This window comes from Rana temporaria, chromosome 3 (genome assembly GCF_905171775.1).
Source record: "Rana temporaria chromosome 3, aRanTem1.1, whole genome shotgun sequence".
NCBI classification, from domain to species: domain Eukaryota; kingdom Metazoa; phylum Chordata; class Amphibia; order Anura; family Ranidae; genus Rana; species Rana temporaria.
In genome coordinates this window covers 223859823-223881392 of record NC_053491.1, presented here as the reverse complement: position 1 = coordinate 223881392, position 21570 = coordinate 223859823, and the positions used below count along the sequence as shown (strand labels likewise).

Here is a 21570-nt window from a genome sequence, read left to right as displayed (position 1 = left end):
ACTTCAACATGTTCATTATTATGGACTTGGGGATTAAATAATGATTTGTTCCTCAGTTGGCTATGTTGAACTCTCCCTAAAGGATTTTGATCCTGTATTCCTTTAATAGGTTGGTTCATCATATATTTTTTGATATTAAGCTTCCTGGTATACTTCTGTATATCTACATAGACATCGAATTTGCTTAAGTTGCGTTTTGGTGCAAACTTAAGCCCTTTATCCAGAGTTAAAAGTTCCGTGCGTGTTAGTTCAATTCCACTAATATTATAAATGCCCTCCCCTACTAGACTTTCCTTCTTTTGTTGGATCTTGTATCCTCCTCTGCATCCTCTCTTTCGTTTGGGCTTCGCATATGTGTCGTTTGATCGTACCGTGGAGGAGTTCTCTCGCTCCGACGATACTCTAAAAAAGACCGTGAATCGTTTTCCTCTCTGTAATTCCCCAGTGGTTCATATTTATTCAGCGTGGGTATGGGACTTCTTCTATTATCATAATGATAATAATCCCTGGGAGTTGAGCTCCCATAGTTATATTGTTGGGATAGTGGTCTAGATTGCTGTTGGGGATAATTATCCCTCGGATCCCTACAGTCATGTGTATAGTACTGATGGTCCTGTTGGTAACCGTACTGTTGTCCCCCTTGGTAATCCTGTCGATTTTGTGGAGGTTTAGACTGTTTTTGGTTATTCTTGTTTTTCCAAGCCGGTTTTCTCGGAGATTTAGATCTTGGTTTCTGATTGTTCTTATTCCCCCACCAGGGTTTTGGGGTTTTAGGTTCATTATGGTCATTTCTTGATGATCTTGGTGGATTGCTGGAACCATAGCCATTATGATTGTCCCTATACAATCTACCATCCTCACCACCATTACTACCGGTGGGTTCCGGAGATCTATATCTCATCTCTCTCCTTGGAGAAACTATTCGAACCTCCCTATCCGGGGATGATGAGATTGATCCCCTATTGCTATCCTTGAGATTAATTTGCCACTTGAAGGTCTGGTGCTGTTTATAATCATTGGTATCCCTAAGATATTTTCTCTTCTTCCGTTGTTTAATTTCAATATCTTTTTGTTCTAAAACTTTATTTAATTGGGCTGTGAGTGTTAAAAAGGACGTGCTTTCCTTATGCTCATCTAGAAAAACTTTGCACTCTGCAATCTGTTTATTAATCATGGAAAGTTTTCTTTGTTTCCGTTTGATTAAAAATTGTAATACTTCTGTCCCTTTCACATTAAAAAATTGATACCATTCTTCTATAGAATCTTTATCTAGAAGACCATCATTTATTGGTACATCCCATCTCAGTCTCCGCGGTACAATACCTTCTTTTATATATTGTTCATGGGTTGTAAGATCCCACCAAACACTCACTTTCTTCTCCATTAGGTGTCCAAACTTTCTAAAAGTGGTATCAAGGTCAGCCACTTCAGAAACAGGTTTGGTGGTGAACACATCTTTTAAATCAACAGTGCGGTTCTCAATAAATTTGAATATATCCATAATTTTGCTGCTAATAGTGAAAGGATGACCAGTGAAAATATGTGAAAAATAACTACAGCGCTAAATTAAATACTCAAAAATTATAACATTAATAAATCACCAAATAATAAAAAGCTGCAAAAATATTTGGTAGTGGGTCAAACAAAGTAAAAAATGTGTATAATAAAAATATTGCGCTAATTATTAACTTAATTATGCCAACCGTGCTGAAACAGTGATTCAAAAAACAATATAGAAACAAATCCACAAATTGTGTCCAATTGTATATAGACTGTGCACCAGTGTTTCAACGAAAACAACAACACCCAGTTCAGTGCAGTGATAGGATTAATCGATGTGATCACAGACACACTCTCCTGCTTCACAGATGGGGGGGATCTCCTCCACACAGACACCGCTCATGAAAAAAGGGAAAGGAGACAGCTCATTGCACAGATGGTATGGCACCAAAAAAACAACAGATATTCCTCTAGAATGGCACACTCACGCTACCGCCGTTAAAACAAAGCATAGATCTCCAATGCACCAATCCTCCATAGGGCCGCTCAGCTGATGTTGCATCTACTCATTCAGATCCACTGTCCGTCCCGCTCGTAGCTCCTCCCCCACGCGTTACGTCAATGGTCACTTGACTTACTCATGGGTCACTCCCCATCAGCCCTCAGCTGTTGATATTTATAGTCAGTGAGGCTGACAGGTAAAAACGGGAGCGAAGGAGTGATTGCACATCGTCATCATTGCTGGCATTCAAAGGATTAAACATGCATTGTACACAATATCTAATGCATGTTAGCAATTTTAATAAGAACTTAAATGTTTAAAAACTTTATCTAAAAACTTTACCGATTATGGCATTAATAGACACTGAGGATATGCATCAAAGGCATAGCAGCCTCTAGTGTCTAAACACAATATTGCAGCTTGTATTACAAAAAACCTTATCAAGCAATCAATTAGACACAAATATAATCGCATTATTAGCATACACTTACAAATATACAATAAAATAAAAATCCCAAATATATTGCGGTTTTAAGACCCATAGATGCTCTATGAATAAATTACAGATATGATTTAAAAGTTAAAATTATTTTAAAAATATTTTAAAATTTAAAATTTAAAATATAAAAATACAGAGAGGAATTCAGTATATACAATATCACAAATACTTAATTAGTTATCAGAGATGAAACAATTGAGGTCGAATTCTATATTTAACCCATTGGGCGATAAAGACCTCATTTCGTGTATCCATCTTGATTCTGTTTGGCTTAAAGTCCGTACCATATGGCTACCTCTCCAATGGGGGTTATATTTAGCAATTGCCCAAAATTTAAGATCTTTAGGATTCATATTGTGGCAAGAAGCGAAATGGCGCGACACATTATGATTCGGAAAGCCCTTTTCAATATTTTGAACATGTTCCCTGAGCCTTTTCCATAGAGGTCTTTTTGTGCGACCAATGTACTGCAGAGAGCACGAACATTGTAGAGCATAAACAACACCCTCTGTTCTGCATGTTATTAAGTCTTTTATTTGATATTCCTTTTGTGTAACATTGGACGTGAAGCTGGAACATTTTTGACCATTAAAGTTGGTCTTTTTGCAGGCAAAACACCTTTTACAAGGAAAGAAACCTTTTCCCTGAAAAAAGGTAAGAGTATTTGATTTGGTGGGGGGATCGGGTACATTTTTAGCCACCAAATCCCTCAAAGAGGGAGCACGTCTGTATATTACCCTTGGCATACTTGGAAGTATGCATTGCAGCTGTTGATCAGCTTGCAATATAGACCAATGCCGTTTGAAGATCAATTCCAGTTGTCTGTGTTGGACATTGTAGTCCAAAATTATTGGTATATTGTCATCCATGATTTTGTTTGTGATTTTATCTTCAATTAGTGTCTCTCTCGGTATATCTAACACGTTTTTTATTTGCGTCTGGATGAAACTACTGTCATACCCTTTTTTGGTGAATCTCTCACCAATCCAGTTGGCTTGTTCCAAATAGGTCTGAGGATCGGTACAATTCCTGCGGATTCTTACTAATTGACCTTTCGGTATGTTAATGAGCCATGGATCATGATGGCAGCTATCTACCGGGATATAGCTGTTCCGTTCTACCGGTTTGAAAAAGGTTTTCGTAATGATCTTTTGAGCTTCAAGTGAAATTTCTAAATCCAGAAATTGTATCTTTTTATCATTGATGGTATAGGTAAGTACAATGTTTTTCTGGTTAAGATTCAATTTCTCAAAGAATTGAACCAATGATTCCGCATCTCCCTTCCATATGAGGATACAATCATCGATGAATCTTTTATATAAAACCAATTGATCTGGCAAGTTCTGATAAATTGCAACTTCCTCCCACTCGGCCATAAAGACATTGGCAACACTAGGTGCATATTTGGCTCCCATGCCAATGCCATTTAATTGCCGGTAATACTTTTGTCTATACCAAAAATAGTTATGTTGTAGGCCGAATGCCAAACATCTCAACACAAATCTATTCTGTCTAGACACAAGTGACCCAAATTTATTTAAAGCCCATTTCGATGCCTGGATTGCTTCTAAATGATTTATAATAGTGTAGAGCGAGGACACATCAGCTGTTGCTAGTAGGTAGTTCTCCGATGTTTCAACCTTTACAGTATCCAAAATCTGGATCAAATGTTTAGTGTCCCTTAGGTAAGCCCTAGTTTGTGGGACCAACGGTTGAATGAACTTATCTACATACTGTCCTAATCTTGCATTTATGGACTGAATACCATTAATAATGGGTCTCCCTGGGGGTCTTAAAGGGTCCTTATGAATCTTCGGAATTGTATATATAATGGGAACCCTACAATTATCAGGGACTAAGTACTTGGATTCTCTTTTATGGAGTACTCCTTTTTCCTTTCCTCTTTGTACCAGATCAATTAATTCATCCTTGTATTCATTTGTAGGATTTCCTCTCAATTTAATATATGTGCTGGAATCTTGCAGTTGGTTTTCCAATTCTTCATAATAGTATTCTTTTGAAAGTACCACTATGGCTCCTCCTTTGTCCGCATGCTAACATGCATTAGATATTGTGTACAATGCATGTTTAATCCTTTGAATGCCAGCAATGATGACGATGTGCAATCACTCCTTCGCTCCCGTTTTTACCTGTCAGCCTCACTGACTATAAATATCAACAGCTGAGGGCTGATGGGGAGTGACCCATGAGTAAGTCAAGTGACCATTGACGTAACGCGTGGGGGAGGAGCTACGAGCGGGACGGACAGTGGATCTGAATGAGTAGATGCAACATCAGCTGAGCGGCCCTATGGAGGATTGGTGCATTGGAGATCTATGCTTTGTTTTAACGGCGGGTAGCGTGAGTGTGCCATTCTAGAGGAATATCTGTTGTTTTTTTTGGTGCCATACCATCTGTGCAATGAGCTGTCTCCTTTCCCTTTTTTCATGAGCGGTGTCTGTGTGGAGGAGATCCCCCCCATCTGTGAAGCAGGAGAGTGTGTCTGTGATCACATCGATTAATCCTATCACTGCACTGAACTGGGTGTTGTTGTTTTCGTTGAAACACTGGTGCACAGTCTATATACAATTGGACACAATTTGTGGATTTGTTTCTATATTGTTTTTTGAATCACTGTTTCAGCACGGTTGGCATAATTAAGTTAATAATTAGCGCAATATTTTTATTATACACATTTTTTACTTTGTTTGACCCACTACCAAATATTTTTGCAGCTTTTTATTATTTGGTGATTTATTAATGTTATAATTTTTGAGTATTTAATTTAGCGCTGTAGTTATTTTTCACATATTTTCACTGGTCATCCTTTCACTATTAGCAGCAAAATTATGGATATATTCAAATTTATTGAGAACCGCACTGTTGATTTAAAAGATGTGTTCACCACCAAACCTGTTTCTGAAGTGGCTGACCTTGATACCACTTTTAGAAAGTTTGGACACCTAATGGAGAAGAAAGTGAGTGTTTGGTGGGATCTTACAACCCATGAACAATATATAAAAGAAGGTATTGTACCGCGGAGACTGAGATGGGATGTACCAATAAATGATGGTCTTCTAGATAAAGATTCTATAGAAGAATGGTATCAATTTTTTAATGTGAAAGGGACAGAAGTATTACAATTTTTAATCAAACGGAAACAAAGAAAACTTTCCATGATTAATAAACAGATTGCAGAGTGCAAAGTTTTTCTAGATGAGCATAAGGAAAGCACGTCCTTTTTAACACTCACAGCCCAATTAAATAAAGTTTTAGAACAAAAAGATATTGAAATTAAACAACGGAAGAAGAGAAAATATCTTAGGGATACCAATGATTATAAACAGCACCAGACCTTCAAGTGGCAAATTAATCTCAAGGATAGCAATAGGGGATCAATCTCATCATCCCCGGATAGGGAGGTTCGAATAGTTTCTCCAAGGAGAGAGATGAGATATAGATCTCCGGAACCCACCGGTAGTAATGGTGGTGAGGATGGTAGATTGTATAGGGACAATCATAATGGCTATGGTTCCAGCAATCCACCAAGATCATCAAGAAATGACCATAATGAACCTAAAACCCCAAAACCCTGGTGGGGGAATAAGAACAATCAGAAACCAAGATCTAAATCTCCGAGAAAACCGGCTTGGAAAAACAAGAATAACCAAAAACAGTCTAAACCTCCACAAAATCGACAGGATTACCAAGGGGGACAACAGTACGGTTACCAACAGGACCATCAGTACTATACACATGACTGTAGGGATCCGAGGGATAATTATCCCCAACAGCAATCTAGACCACTATCCCAACAATATAACTATGGGAGCTCAACTCCCAGGGATTATTATCATTATGATAATAGAAGAAGTCCCATACCCACGCTGAATAAATATGAACCACTGGGGAATTACAGAGAGGAAAACGATTCACGGTCTTTTTTAGAGTATCGTCGGAGCGAGAGAACTCCTCCACGGTACGATCAAACGACACATATGCGAAGCCCAAACGAAAGAGAGGATGCAGAGGAGGATACAAGATCCAACAAAAGAAGGAAAGTCTAGTAGGGGAGGGCATTTATAATATTAGTGGAATTGAACTAACACGCACGGAACTTTTAACTCTGGATAAAGGGCTTAAGTTTGCACCAAAACGCAACTTAAGCAAATTCGATGTCTATGTAGATATACAGAAGTATACCAGGAAGCTTAATATCAAAAAATATATGATGAACCAACCTATTAAAGGAATACAGGATCAAAATCCTTTAGGGAGAGTTCAACATAGCCAACTGAGGAACAAATCATTATTTAATCCCCAAGTCCATAATAATGAACATGTTGAAGTTTTCAATAAATTGGTACTCAGAGATCTGGACAAATTGAAAGTAAAAAAAGTCCCTGATTCTACAAGTATACATAAAGGAATAAAAGAATTAGAGGAAAACAAACAGGTCATAATTAGACCTGCGGACAAAGGAGGAGCCATAGTGGTACTTTCAAAAGAATACTATTATGAAGAATTGGAAAACCAACTGCAAGATTCCAGCACATATATTAAATTGAGAGGAAATCCTACAAATGAATACAAGGATGAATTAATTGATCTGGTACAAAGAGGAAAGGAAAAAGGAGTACTCCATAAAAGAGAATCCAAGTACTTAGTCCCTGATAATTGTAGGGTTCCCATTATATATACAATTCCGAAGATTCATAAGGACCCTTTAAGACCCCCAGGGAGACCCATTATTAATGGTATTCAGTCCATAAATGCAAGATTAGGACAGTATGTAGATAAGTTCATTCAACCGTTGGTCCCACAAACTAGGGCTTACCTAAGGGACACTAAACATTTGATCCAGATTTTGGATACTGTAAAGGTTGAAACATCGGAGAACTACCTACTAGCAACAGCTGATGTGTCCTCGCTCTACACTATTATAAATCATTTAGAAGCAATCCAGGCATCGAAATGGGCTTTAAATAAATTTGGGTCACTTGTGTCTAGACAGAATAGATTTGTGTTGAGATGTTTGGCATTCGGCCTACAACATAACTATTTTTGGTATAGACAAAAGTATTACCGGCAATTAAATGGCATTGGCATGGGAGCCAAATATGCACCTAGTGTTGCCAATGTCTTTATGGCCGAGTGGGAGGAAGTTGCAATTTATCAGAACTTGCCAGATCAATTGGTTTTATATAAAAGATTCATCGATGATTGTATCCTCATATGGAAGGGAGATGCGGAATCATTGGTTCAATTCTTTGAGAAATTGAATCTTAACCAGAAAAACATTGTACTTACCTATACCATCAATGATAAAAAGATACAATTTCTGGATTTAGAAATTTCACTTGAAGCTCAAAAGATCATTACGAAAACCTTTTTCAAACCGGTAGAACGGAACAGCTATATCCCGGTAGATAGCTGCCATCATGATCCATGGCTCATTAACATACCGAAAGGTCAATTAGTAAGAATCCGCAGGAATTGTACCGATCCTCAGACCTATTTGGAACAAGCCAACTGGATTGGTGAGAGATTCACCAAAAAAGGGTATGACAGTAGTTTCATCCAGACGCAAATAAAAAACGTGTTAGATATACCGAGAGAGACACTAATTGAAGATAAAATCACAAACAAAATCATGGATGACAATATACCAATAATTTTGGACTACAATGTCCAACACAGACAACTGGAATTGATCTTCAAACGGCATTGGTCTATATTGCAAGCTGATCAACAGCTGCAATGCATACTTCCAAGTATGCCAAGGGTAATATACAGACGTGCTCCCTCTTTGAGGGATTTGGTGGCTAAAAATGTACCCGATCCCCCCACCAAATCAAATACTCTTACCTTTTTTCAGGGAAAAGGTTTCTTTCCTTGTAAAAGGTGTTTTGCCTGCAAAAAGACCAACTTTAATGGTCAAAAATGTTCCAGCTTCACGTCCAATGTTACACAAAAGGAATATCAAATAAAAGACTTAATAACATGCAGAACAGAGGGTGTTGTTTATGCTCTACAATGTTCGTGCTCTCTGCAGTACATTGGTCGCACAAAAAGACCTCTATGGAAAAGGCTCAGGGAACATTTTCAAAATATTGAAAAGGGCTTTCCGAATCATAATGTGTCGCGCCATTTCGCTTCTTGCCACAATATGAATCCTAAAGATCTTAAATTTTGGGCAATTGCTAAATATAACCCCCATTGGAGAGGTAGCCATATGGTACGGACTTTAAGCCAAACAGAATCAAGATGGATACACGAAATGAGGTCTTTATCGCCCAATGGGTTAAATATAGAATTCGACCTCAATTGTTTCATCTCTGATAACTAATTAAGTATTTGTGATATTGTATATACTGAATTCCTCTCTGTATTTTTATATTTTAAATTTTAAATTTTAAAATATTTTTAAAATAATTTTAACTTTTAAATCATATCTGTAATTTATTCATAGAGCATCTATGGGTCTTAAAACCGCAATATATTTGGGATTTTTATTTTATTGTATATTTGTAAGTGTATGCTAATAATGCGATTATATTTGTGTCTAATTGATTGCTTGATAAGGTTTTTTGTAATACAAGCTGCAATATTGTGTTTAGACACTAGAGGCTGCTATGCCTTTGATGCATATCCTCAGTGTCTATTAATGCCATAATCGGTAAAGTTTTTAGATAAAGTTTTTAAACATTTAAGTTCTTATTAAAATTGCTAACATGCATTAGATATTGTGTACAATGCATGTTTAATCCTTTGAATGCCAGCAATGATGACGATGTGCAATCACTCCTTCGCTCCCGTTTTTACCTGTCAGCCTCACTGACTATAAATATCAACAGCTGAGGGCTGATGGGGAGTGACCCATGAGTAAGTCAAGTGACCATTGACGTAACGCGTGGGGGAGGAGCTACGAGCGGGACGGACAGTGGATCTGAATGAGTAGATGCAACATCAGCTGAGCGGCCCTATGGAGGATTGGTGCATTGGAGATCTATGCTTTGTTTTAACGGCGGTAGCGTGAGTGTGCCATTCTAGAGGAATATCTGTTGTTTTTTTTGGTGCCATACCATCTGTGCAATGAGCTGTCTCCTTTCCCTTTTTTCATGAGCGGTGTCTGTGTGGAGGAGATCCCCCCCATCTGTGAAGCAGGAGAGTGTGTCTGTGATCACATCGATTAATCCTATCACTGCACTGAACTGGGTGTTGTTGTTTTCGTTGAAACACTGGTGCACAGTCTATATACAATTGGACACAATTTGTGGATTTGTTTCTATATTGTTTTTTGAATCACTGTTTCAGCACGGTTGGCATAATTAAGTTAATAATTAGCGCAATATTTTTATTATACACAGTATTTAAACTATAAAATGTCTTCATTGACATGGAGGTCAGGTTACTCTAACCCAGCCAGCACAGAGTTTCCTCTTACATCAGAGTCTGCAGGGATCCCCCTTACAGTGAAAGGGAACTCTTATGTAAAAGGGAACGCTGCAGATCATGATCTAAGGGGGGAACTCTGATGTGGAGGGGGGCTCTGGTGACCAGAGACCACCTTATATCAGAGTCCACTGCTTTCTATTTCCCACTTACATCAGGGTCCGCAGACTGAGTTCCCCCTTGCATTGTAAGGGGGAATCCTGCAGACTCTGATGTAAAGGGGAACTCTGATGTGGGGGGCACTCTGGTGACCAGAGACCACCTTCCGTAGAGTAAATACACTAAGGTAAGGGGGGTCACTAATATAGGAGGGGGGAACCTTTATATCAGTGCCCCCTTACATTTTTGCATTCACTCCCCCCTTACATCAGCAACCCCCCGCACTCATGGAGGATCGGATCTTCTCTGTGATTTCCACAAACTGGGTATTAGCAGTTCTAACCCATCACTCTCCACAATTTTTTACTGGAGTTGCTGGGCAGCCGGTGGGGCCCCCCAGGCAAGCAGGGCCCCCGGGCAACTGCCCAGCGTGCCCAATGGAAAAGATGGCCCTGCGCTTGACGTATTTGGTGCTCCCATTGATTTTCTATTCACATATGCAAATGAGGGAGATACGCCGATTCACAAACGTACGTCCGTCCGACGCAGTGCGCGTAAAGTCTTACGTCCAGCTCAAAGTTATGCCCCATAAAGGAGGTGTAACTCAGCAGCATCCATGCAAAGGGCTGCACCAGGGAACACAAGCCGACGTATTTTACGTAGTTTGCGTAGGACGTGAATTTGACTAGGCATAGGTTACGTTCACGCCGTAGGCAGTGATCCGGCGTATCTTAGGGAGTAGTTCCGACGAGATTCTGAGCATGCGCACTGGGATGCGTCCACGGGACAGCGCATGCGCCGTTCATTAAACGTATCTGTCTGAGACTCAGCCCATCATTTGCATGGGGTCACGCCTCATTTGCATAGCTTACGCCCACTTCCACATACGCTGGCTTATGCCTAGAAAACCCAGCGCAGATTTGGCAGCACTGGTTTGTGAATCCAGTGCTTGCCTCTCTGCGCTGCGTCAGCGTAGCGTAAAGGAGATACGCTACGGCGGCATAAATATGCACCGATGTATGTGAATCCGGGCCAAGGTGTTATTAAAACTTTTAGAATTGAATGTTCAAGCAAAATGAGTGACATGTGCAGAACGAAAAAATTGATTTTGTTTAGTCTTTGATCGATTCGTTAAGTTACTAATTTAGTTTCATTTTATGTGTTTTTGACCAGTTTAAAAATTTTCCAGTGAATTTGAGGTATTGGAATCAAATTTTTAATCATTGTGAAGAATAACTGGTTCTATTCTATTAGAAATTCTAATTTCAGAAGAGGGTTATATTTTTGCTATTTCATTCTATTTTACAGTATTCAAATTTTGGAAGACGGCTATATTATCTCTTTTATCTATTCTATTCAAAATTTGAGTTTTCGAAAGATGGCTATATTCTTTCTATTTTATTATTTTCTGTTAGAAATTTGAATTTCGGAAGACAGGTATATTCTATTATATTCTATTTGAAATTCGAATTTTGGAAGAGGGCTATTTTTTTTCTATTTAATTCTATTTTATTAGAAATTCAAATTTCGGAAAATGGCTATATTCTTTATATTTTATTATATTGTATTCAAATATCGGGAGACAGCTATATTCTGTCTATTCTATTCTATTTTTTAATGCTATTCTATTCTATTATTTTATTTACTATTTTATTCACTTCTATTATTTTCTATTCTGTTTTATTCTTTTCTTTTCGAAACTCGAATTTTGGAAGACTGATAAATTCTATTACACACGGTCTTTGAAGGAAATGAGCAATAGTCAGCAATATGTTTACATTTTTTATTTGGTTTGTAAATTTGAAAACAAATTTGATTATTTTTCTGATAATAAAACTTTATTTTTATATTTTGGATTCATTAAACTTCATAATCTGGAAATTCGGATAAATCCAGATCTCTGAATAATGAAAAGTTCACCTGAATTTCAATTAGTAACGAACTGCACAATGTCTACAAACGACCTTTTGTGTCTTTCTAGTAGGTTTCTAATTGAACTGTACTTTAATCCAACACAAAAAATAACAATATAAGAAGCTTAGGCTCAGTGTAGCAGAATATCCAACTCTGTGTTTTTTGGCAGTAGGATTAGCAATTGAGAGATGTTTATGAAAAGTTAGTGTAATGCTCTATACACACGATCGGGCTTTTGCCCAACCAAACTCACATCGGAATTCCGACCTAATTCCATCGGAGGAAAAGAGAACATGTTCTCTATGTTAACTCGGATGGAATTCCTTGGAATATCCGATGGAAAAACTCCAATGGGCATACACACGGTCGGAATTTCTGATGGAAAAAGTCTGTCTGACTTTTTCCATCGGAAATTTCGATCATGTGTACGAGGCATTAGGCAAAACCTTTTTGTTAAGGTGATCACATTAACTACTTCAGATCTACGCTGTAGCCGAAAGACAGCTACAGCGCGAACCTAATTTGCCGGGAGGGCGTCCATGGATGTCCTCCCGTTCTTCAGCGGCCTGCGCACCCCTTGTAGGGTACGCGCGGTGCGCCCTGTGATTAGCGAGTCAATGAGACTTGGCTGATCACCGATTGGAGTAAGGGGTCGATCCCGATCCCTTACCACGTGATCAGTTGTCAGCCAATGACAGCTGATCGTGTGGTATAAACAGAGCTATTTTTTCTCCTCACGCTGATAGCGAGGAGAAAAAAAAATCACCGGCGCCTGTCAGAGGGACATCGGTCCCATTCAAGGAGAGCAGACGCCTGCTCATCTGTGCCACCTGCCAGTGCACAATAGTGCTGCCTACCAGTGCCCACCAGCGCCACCTATCAGTGCCCACAGTGCCACCCATCAGTGCCCACAGTGCCACCCATCAGTGGGATAAAAAATGTATTTGGATACAGCGTTGTATGGCCGCACAATTGTCATTCAAAGTGCGTCAGAGCTGAAAGCTGAAAATTGGTCTGGGCAGGAGGGGGGTTTAAGTGCCCAGTGAGGAAGTGGTTAAAATGTCATCAACTTGACACCAGTATGTTCTTGGCTCAGATCCTAAACTATGGCCATACTGTCATTAATATCCTGGTCACTGCAATGATCAGGCACAAAAGAGTGTACCATTAATAAGCATACTTGAGTACAGGTTTTACTTTGCACATCTTCCTAAAACAAATAAAAATATCAAAAATACTTACATTGTACATTCTTTGTGAATGTGCTGTAGTCTTCAGATTTGGGAAACAAGTTATGTACCTTCTCTAAATCCAGTCCCTGTATACTTCTAATCTATAAAAAAAGGCATAAAAACAGTGTTTTTTTTTTTTTTTATAAGGAATGCAATTTTACACTGCCCTGTTTTTTATCAGTCAACAAAAATAGGCTATTTATGGCTAATCATGTCTTCAGGCTAATTCAATAATGAGAGTCTGAAGGATGATCAATGACCCATGACTGAACTGATTTCATCTTTAACTAAATTTAATTAAAATAAATCCACTAAATGCTTTTGATTACCTTTTTTTTAACTGTTTTATCAAATAAGGCTGTTGGTGCCTTAAAACACAAAGAGTTTTGCCGCTTACACGCGATCATTTTTCAGCATGAAAGAAAATGTTGTTTTTCAGCATGTCTAAAAAACGAAGTTTTCCCAACTTCATCATTAAAACGACATTGCCCACACACCATCATTTAAAAAAAAATGATCTAGCAAAGCACGGTGACGTACAAAACACATACGACGGCACTTTAAAGGGGAAGTTCCATTCGCCTTTGGGCTGCTTTAGCTGATTCCGTGTTAGTAACACGTGTTTAAAACAACGTTAAAAAATGCAGCATGTTCGAATTTTTTTTTTGTCGTTTTTCAGAACCTGAAAAATTATGTGAAGCCCACACACGATCATTTTAAATGACGTTTTTGAAAAACAACTTTTTTTTCACGCTGAAAAATTTATCGTGGGTACGCGGCATTAGATTCACAAAACCTGCTATATAAGAATAAATAAGGCTGTAGCACTTATAGTATTGCAATACTAACAAATCAAATGTTGATTTTTAACTTACTATGTCTGCACAAAAAATGGTACCGGTAATACATTTTTAGGGCCAGATCCACGAAGCACGGCGCTTCTCTCCGTCCAGCGTAGTGTATCTCAGATACACTACGCCGCCGTAACTTACTTTTTTTTTTGTATCCTCAAAGATTTCCTGCCGTAAGTTACGGCGGCGTAGTGTAACTTAGGCGGCGTAAGGGCGCGCAATTTAAATGTATGTGATGGGGGCGTGTTTTATGTTAATACGTCGTGACCCGACGTAAATGACGTTTTTTTTAACGGCGCATGCACCGTCCGTGGGGGTATCCCAGTGCGCATGCTCGAAATTAAACTGGAACAAGCCAATGCTTACGATGGTGACGTCATTCTACGCAAAGCCCTATTCGCGAACGACTTACGCAAACAACGTAACATTTTCAAAATTCGACGCGGGAACGACGGCCATACTTAACATAGGATACGCCTCATATAGCAGGGGTAACTATACGCCGGAAAAAGCCGAACGCAAACGACGTAAAAAAATGCGCCGGCCGGACGTACGTTCGTGGATCGCCGTATCTAGCTAATTTGCATACTCAACGCGGAATTCGACTGAAACCCCACCTAGCGGCCAGCGTAAATATGCACCTACGATCCAACGGCATACTAAGACGTACGCCTGTCGGATCGAGCCCAGATTCCGTCGTATCTTGTTTTGGATACAAAACAGAGATACGACGGGGGAACTTTGAAATTACGCGGCGTATCCATAGATACGCCGGCGTAATTCGTTTGAGGATCTGGCCCTTATACTACAAGTCAGAAAATAAAAAAGAGCATCCAATTGGTTGCAATGAGCAACCAATGCAGTTCTCATTGAATGTCTATCACCAAATAATAATAATATATATATACATTATTATCTTACTTACTTGCATCAGATCTGTTTCTCTTTGGAGTTTTTTAACAGCAGTGTCAGGTCTGCCCAATCGTATAAAATATTCCATGGTAAAGGATTGTTTAGAGCTTTTACATAGGACCCTCTTTTTGTCTGTGTGCTGAGAAAACTGGTCAGTTTGCTCCACAGTCACCTCGTCAGGTTCATTTCCTTCCGACCCCTTTATCTCAGCAATTAGGTGATGCCGGGCTGAAAAAACATTAAAGCTACAAAAAAATAAAATAAAAAATTAACTAACTATTAACATGTCCGTGCTGAACAATTATAGATGTACAGTATGAGGAACAATGACAAGCCACCAACTTTATAACTGACGTGTATACTTAGCATTTTCTAACAATTATTAGTAAATTATTAAGGCAGCATAAGGACCTTATTGCTTTACAGAGCTGGGGTCCTTGTGTTTAAATCTATCCACTATCTTTATGGGGGATATACTGTATGGTGTCAGTGCTTGAGTGGGTTTCCATTGTTGTTGTTGTTGTTTGTTTCGGGTTTATATGGACCAATGGAATTTCAAAGTAAACTTAATATGACAGATAGACTCTGGGGATATCAAAAAGAGTGTCTATGAAGATACACAGATTGAAAATTGTCTGTTTCAGCAGGGACCGGATGAATTTAAATCCATATATGGAGACAGTGGTTGTACAGAAGTCGATCTACTTCTGTACAACCAGCCTGTCGGATAATTGCCATTCGATCAGTGCTGCTGGCTATAGCCTGCAGTGCTGATCAGTGTATTCTGATGGCAGGGAAGTCTCCCCATTGTCTCAACATAACAGTTTAGCACGACAGACTCAATGTGGATGGTGGAATGGGGTCAGGTATTTTTCTTCAACCTACTGGTTGAATAAAAAAAATTGAGTCATCTATAGACTGCTTGAAGAATTTTGATGTACCACCACACAGCAAGTGTCAGTGCGGGTGACAGATTATTTCAACTTTTGGAAACAGGTACATGAATTTGGGGCAAGAGCTGTGTGCAAAGACACACTGAGGCCATCACTCCATTCTCAGTGCAGCTGAACTTCCTCCCTTCCGCTGCAGTGGATTTTTGTAGCTGGACAGGTGTAGCCTAATGGAATTCAAAAGCACTAATTCCCCATCAGGTCTGCTGCTCTTGTGATTGACACCAAACAGTGGCAACAGACCACCTGCTATTGGCTACGGAGTCTGCTCACTGCCTGCTGTCGATCACTAGGAGAGAGAGAGAGGACATGATGGGGAGCTAGTCCCTCTGTCCAATAGCTCCATCCATTTCCAGCATCACTGGTTGCTAAGAGCCTGTCAGCTTCCCTCGCAGCACAGGAAAATTGCAACTGTGGGGGTATTTCTTGGGGGACAGGGGGCATAGGATGGAAGATTTCAAGTAAGAACAGCCACCAACACACGGGACACTTATCATTCATATACAGTAAGTACTACCCCTGTTGCTGATTAAAAATAACTGAATCTCTAAGCTTCAGCTTCAACTGTTTAACTGCTTCCCACCTGGCCTATAGACAAATGGCAAGGGGGGTGATATTTGCTGTTCTGGGTGGACATGATATGCTGTCCTTCCCAGAATGTGCCTCACATAAGACCCACGATTCGGCGCAATCTGTCACACGTTGTGTTCACCGGACAGATCACTGCTGATGGTACCATGGTATCGCTGCAGATCACATGACAATTGTACACAATGGATGACTTCCATTCATGCCATTCATTGTGTACTATTGTGTTGCTAGCTGTGATTGTTCACAGTGATCACATGGTACAGACAGGGCCAATCACAGCCTATGTGTACTATTGTGTTGCTAACTGTGATTGTTCACAGTGATCACATGGTACAGACCGGGCCAATCATAGCCTGTCTGTATTTTTGTGATATGCTCCTCTTCTCAGGTCCATCTTCGTTACTGAGTGCCGCCACAGCAAGCAGCTTACTATGGGGGCATCCGAGCTGAGCCACAGCTCAGTGTGTCCATTCAGACCCGTCCCCTCTCTCTCTCCTCATTGGCTGACTGACTTTGACAATGGTGCTGTGCTGTTGTCTCAGCCAGTGAGGAGGGGAGTCTCAGGCAGCTGAGACTGTCCTGCAACAACGCTGGATCTAGATGGGCTCAGGTAAGTATTAGGGGGGCTGCTGCACACAGAAGGCTTTTTATCTTAATGTATAGACTGCAATAAGATAAAAACCCTTCTGCCTTTACAACCACTTTAATTTGGGGTCTTCTTTTGTTTATTTAGCAAAAAATAAAAAACCCAGCAGTGATTAAATACCACCAAAAAAAGCTCTAATTGTGTGAACAAAATGAAAAAATATGTGTACAGTGTTGTATGACCGAGCAATTGTCATTTAACGTACGACAGCGCTGAAAGCTGAAAATTGGCCTGGGCAGGAAGGGGGTGAAAATGCCCTGTATTGAAGTGGTTAACAATAGTTGTCATTTAATCACGCTGGAGATTTCCCCTAAGGCTGGCCTATTTATCAAAGACTCCACCCAATGGTTCTCCTGGAAGTAATAAAAGGGATTTATAATGTATATAATGAAGTTTAAATGGCACCTGAAACTTCTCTTCTGGAAGGTATTGTCTTTCTGAAAATGACAGTTTTACTGAGACATTTACATATTCTCAGATGTATTTCTCAGTGATAAATGAGAGGAAACAAGACAATTTTACAGCCACTTGTCGGGACTTACAATTTCGAGCAATCAAGCAACAGCTGTGCTTTGCAGCGTGTGAGATTGGCTTCTTCTGAGAACAGAGAATGTGATTTACTCCAATCCATTTTGTGTAAGTAGTGCAGGAACAGATGCTCGGAGACAATCATGATGTGACCAAGAAGACGGCGGTGCAGACGCTGCTTTTCTCTCGGATTTATTAAAGTAGTGCACAGAACATCTGGAATACCATCACAGGCGACTTTCACCTCACTTAGAATAATCTCCTCCTGTCCAATGACAAATTTAATGGGTGATTAGCCATGACAAGCAAACCGCAAGTCTAATTCCAGTCTTTTATCATATGTTGTAGAGATTAATTGATGGGCAGTGCAAGCTGCTGTCACTTATGTCAGGACATTACCAGCAAATTAAATGTGGTCAGGGGAATTTAATAAAGCATGTATGTCTGGCAGTAGTTTCCTTTACAACTATCTAAGCATGATTCAGGCAAGCGTTTTAGTAACATTATCGACACAGGCAACAAATTCAGGTAGTACTAACTACCTCCACTTTGCTTTGGGTGGTACTAATTACCTCCACTTTGCTTTGGGTGGTACTAACTACCTCCACTTTGCTTTGGGTGGTACTAACTACCTCCACTTTGCTTTGGGTGGTACTAACTACCTCCACTTTGCTTTGGGTGGTACTAACTACCTCCACTTTGCTTTGGGTAGTACTAACTACCTCCACTTTGCTTTGGGTGGTACTAACTACCTCCACTTTGCTTTGGGTGGTACAAACTGCCTCCACTTTGCTTTGGGTGGTACAAACTACCTCCACTTTGCTTTGGGTGGTACTAACTACCTCCTCTTTGCTTTGGGTGGTACTAACTACCTCCACTTTGCTTTGGGTGGTACCAACTACCTCCACTTTGCTTTGGGTGGTACTAACTACCTCCACTTTGCTTTGGGTGGTACTAACTACCTCCACTTTGCTTTGGGTGGTACAAACTGCCTCCACTTTGCTTTGGGTGGTACAAACTGCCTCCACTTTGCTTTGGGTGGTACAAACTGCCTCCACTTTGCTTTGGGTGGTACAAACTACCTCCACTTTGCTTTGGGTGGTACTAACTACCTCCTCTTTTCTTTGGGTGGTACTAACTACCTCCACTTTGCTTTGGGTGGTACTAACTACCTCCACTTTGCTTTGGGTGGTACTAACTACCTCCATTTTGCTTTTGGCGGTACTAACTACCCCCACTTTGCTTTGGGTACAACTGACTACCTCCATTTTGCTTTGGGTAGTACTAACTACCCCTACTTTGCTTTGGGTAATACTAACTACCTCCACTTTGCTTTGGGTAGTACCAACTATACCTCCACTTTGCTTTGGGTAGTAGTAGTCGTCATTACTTTGACGCTAAATATGTTTGTATGGCAGCAGCTAGCTGCCATAAATACAGTATCCTCTTCACAAGATCACTTTTAGAGGCAACTAGCCCCTTCTGCCACTTTCAAGTTGTTTCCCTGCTTACCGGAGAGATTGGTAAGGTGGAAACGATATGATCTGCTGAAGGGATGGTCAGGAAGTCACGTGAGGGCAAGATGGCTCCCACTCGACTCTATGCCCTTGGAGGACCAGAGTGATGTCTAACATCACTTTGGCCTCACAGCCTTAAAAGGCTGATTTTTATTTTGCTTTTTCACTCTCTTTTTACTGCCTGTTTCCCTTGCCACAAATGCTGGCGGCAGCACCCGAGAGCCGATGGAAACATTGGTTGGGATGCCGACATTGCTGGATTCCAGGACAGGTAAGTGTCCCAATATTAAAAGTCAGCAGCTACAGTATGTGTAGCTGCTGACTTTTATTTTTTTTGCTGGGAAAGGGCAGAACTCTGCTTAATGTGCTACCACTTGAAGGCAGTTCTCATGATACATACAGTATATATATATATATATATATATATATATATATATATATATATATATATATATATATTTTAGGGGTGCAACGGATCAAAAAACTCATGGATTGGATCGATCCTCGGATCAGAGTCATGGATCAGATTATTTTTTGGATCAGCAAAAAAAAAAAAAAACACAAGACAAATCTTGTTACACCCACCGGAGTTTTAGATTTCACAGTTATTTTCAAAACAAAACGGAGCTTATGTGTTTAAATACAGTGGGGTAGATTCAAATAGCCCGGCGTAAATTTCTGCGGACGTAGCGTATCTTAGATACGCTACGCTGCCATAACTTAGTGAGGCAGGTTCTGTATTCAGAAAGAACCTGCACCCTAAGTTAAGGCGGCGTAGCGTATGTGGTCCGGCGTAAGCCCGCGGAATTCAAATTATCCATGTAGTGGGCGTGTTGTATGGTAATGAAGGCCGACCCCACGTAATTGATGTTTTTGACTAACGGCGCATGCGCCGTCCATGAACGTAACCCAGTGCGCATGCTCCAAATTAACCCGCAAAAATCCAATGCTTTCGACGTGAACGTAAATTACGCACAGCCCTATTCGTGAACGACTTACGCAAACGACGTAATCAACGGAAAATTCTACGCTGGCCCGACGTCCATACTTAACATAGGATACGCCTCATATAGCAGGGGTAACTTTACGCCGGAAAAAGCCTAACGTAAACGACGTAAAAAAATGCGCCGGGCGGACGTACGTTTCTGAATCGGCGTATCTACCTAATTTGCATATTCCTCGCGTAAATCGACGGAAGCGCCACCTAGCAGCCAGCGTAAATATGCAACTAAGATACGACGGCGTAAGAGACTTACGCCAGTCAGATCTTAGCCAAATTCCGGCGTATCTTGTTTTCTGAATACAGAAAAAAGATACGCCGGAGCATTCTAGAAGTTACGCGGCGTATCAATAGATACGCCAGCGTAACTTCTTTTTGAATCTACCCCAGTATATGTAAATCCGACGGACTGTTTACGTGTTAAATTTTAAAAGCAGCAGCAAACCTGCTGACCTTACATGCTTGCTAATGTGAAAGAACGCCTCTGATTTTCACATTTAACTAAATGTGAAATGTGAAAATCAGACGTGTTCTGTCACATTAGCAAGCATGTAAGGTTTGCTGCTGCTTTTAAAGTTTAACATGTAAACAGTCCGTTGGATTTCCAAATACTGTATTTAAAGCGGGGGTTCACCCTTAGAGGGCACTTTTCCCCCTTAGATTCCTGCTCGTTATTACTAGGGGAATCGGCTATTTATTTAAAAATAGGTGCAGTACTTACCCGTTTACGAGACGCATCCTCTCCGTCGCTTCCGGGTATGGGCTTCGGGAATGGGCGTTCCTTCTTGATTGACAGGTTTCCGAGAGGCTTCCGACGGTCGCATCCATCGCGTCACGATTTTCCGAAAGAAGCCGAACGTCGGTGCGCAGGCGCAGTATAGAGCCGCACCGACGTTCGGCTTCTTTCGGCTACGAGTGACGCGATGGATGCGACCGTCGGAAGCCTCTCGGAAGACTGTCAATCAAGAAGGAACGCCCGCTCCCGAAGACCATACCCGGAAGCGACGGAAGAAGATGCAGCTCGAAAACGGGTAAGTACTGCACCTATTTTAATACAAATAGCCGATTCCCCTAGACCGAACGAGCAGGAATCTAGGGGAAGAAAAAAAAATTTTTTAGAAATGGGTGAACTCCCGCTTTAAGCACATAAATTGTGAGAAAAACAATCAGCGCCACAATACTAATAAATTACTCCTATAATAATGTGAGAGAGAAAAAAAGCAACAAATATAACCCTCTGAGTGTCTACACAGCTGCTGAACACTTATAGTGATACACCACACCTACTGCAATATTAATTTTGTGAAAATAGTATCTTATATAATAAAATAATTATACATTCCATAAAACACTTTATGAAAAAAGAAAATAAAT

At 40.2% G+C, this 21570-nt stretch overlaps 1 protein-coding gene across 1 annotated transcript in view; it reads right to left on the bottom strand.

The window, feature by feature from the left end:
- The window catches only part of CCDC87 (coiled-coil domain containing 87), a 120245-nt gene that overhangs the window by 82274 nt on the left and 16401 nt on the right, over positions 1-21570 (bottom strand). The window contains exons 5-7 of the mRNA XM_040344338.1: positions 17694-17944; positions 14978-15209; positions 13212-13302 (exon numbers count right to left, since the gene is read on the bottom strand). Coding sequence (XP_040200272.1) covers positions 13212-13302; positions 14978-15209; positions 17694-17944 — 574 coding nt within the window. The remainder of the gene's footprint in view (positions 1-13211; positions 13303-14977; positions 15210-17693; positions 17945-21570) is intronic.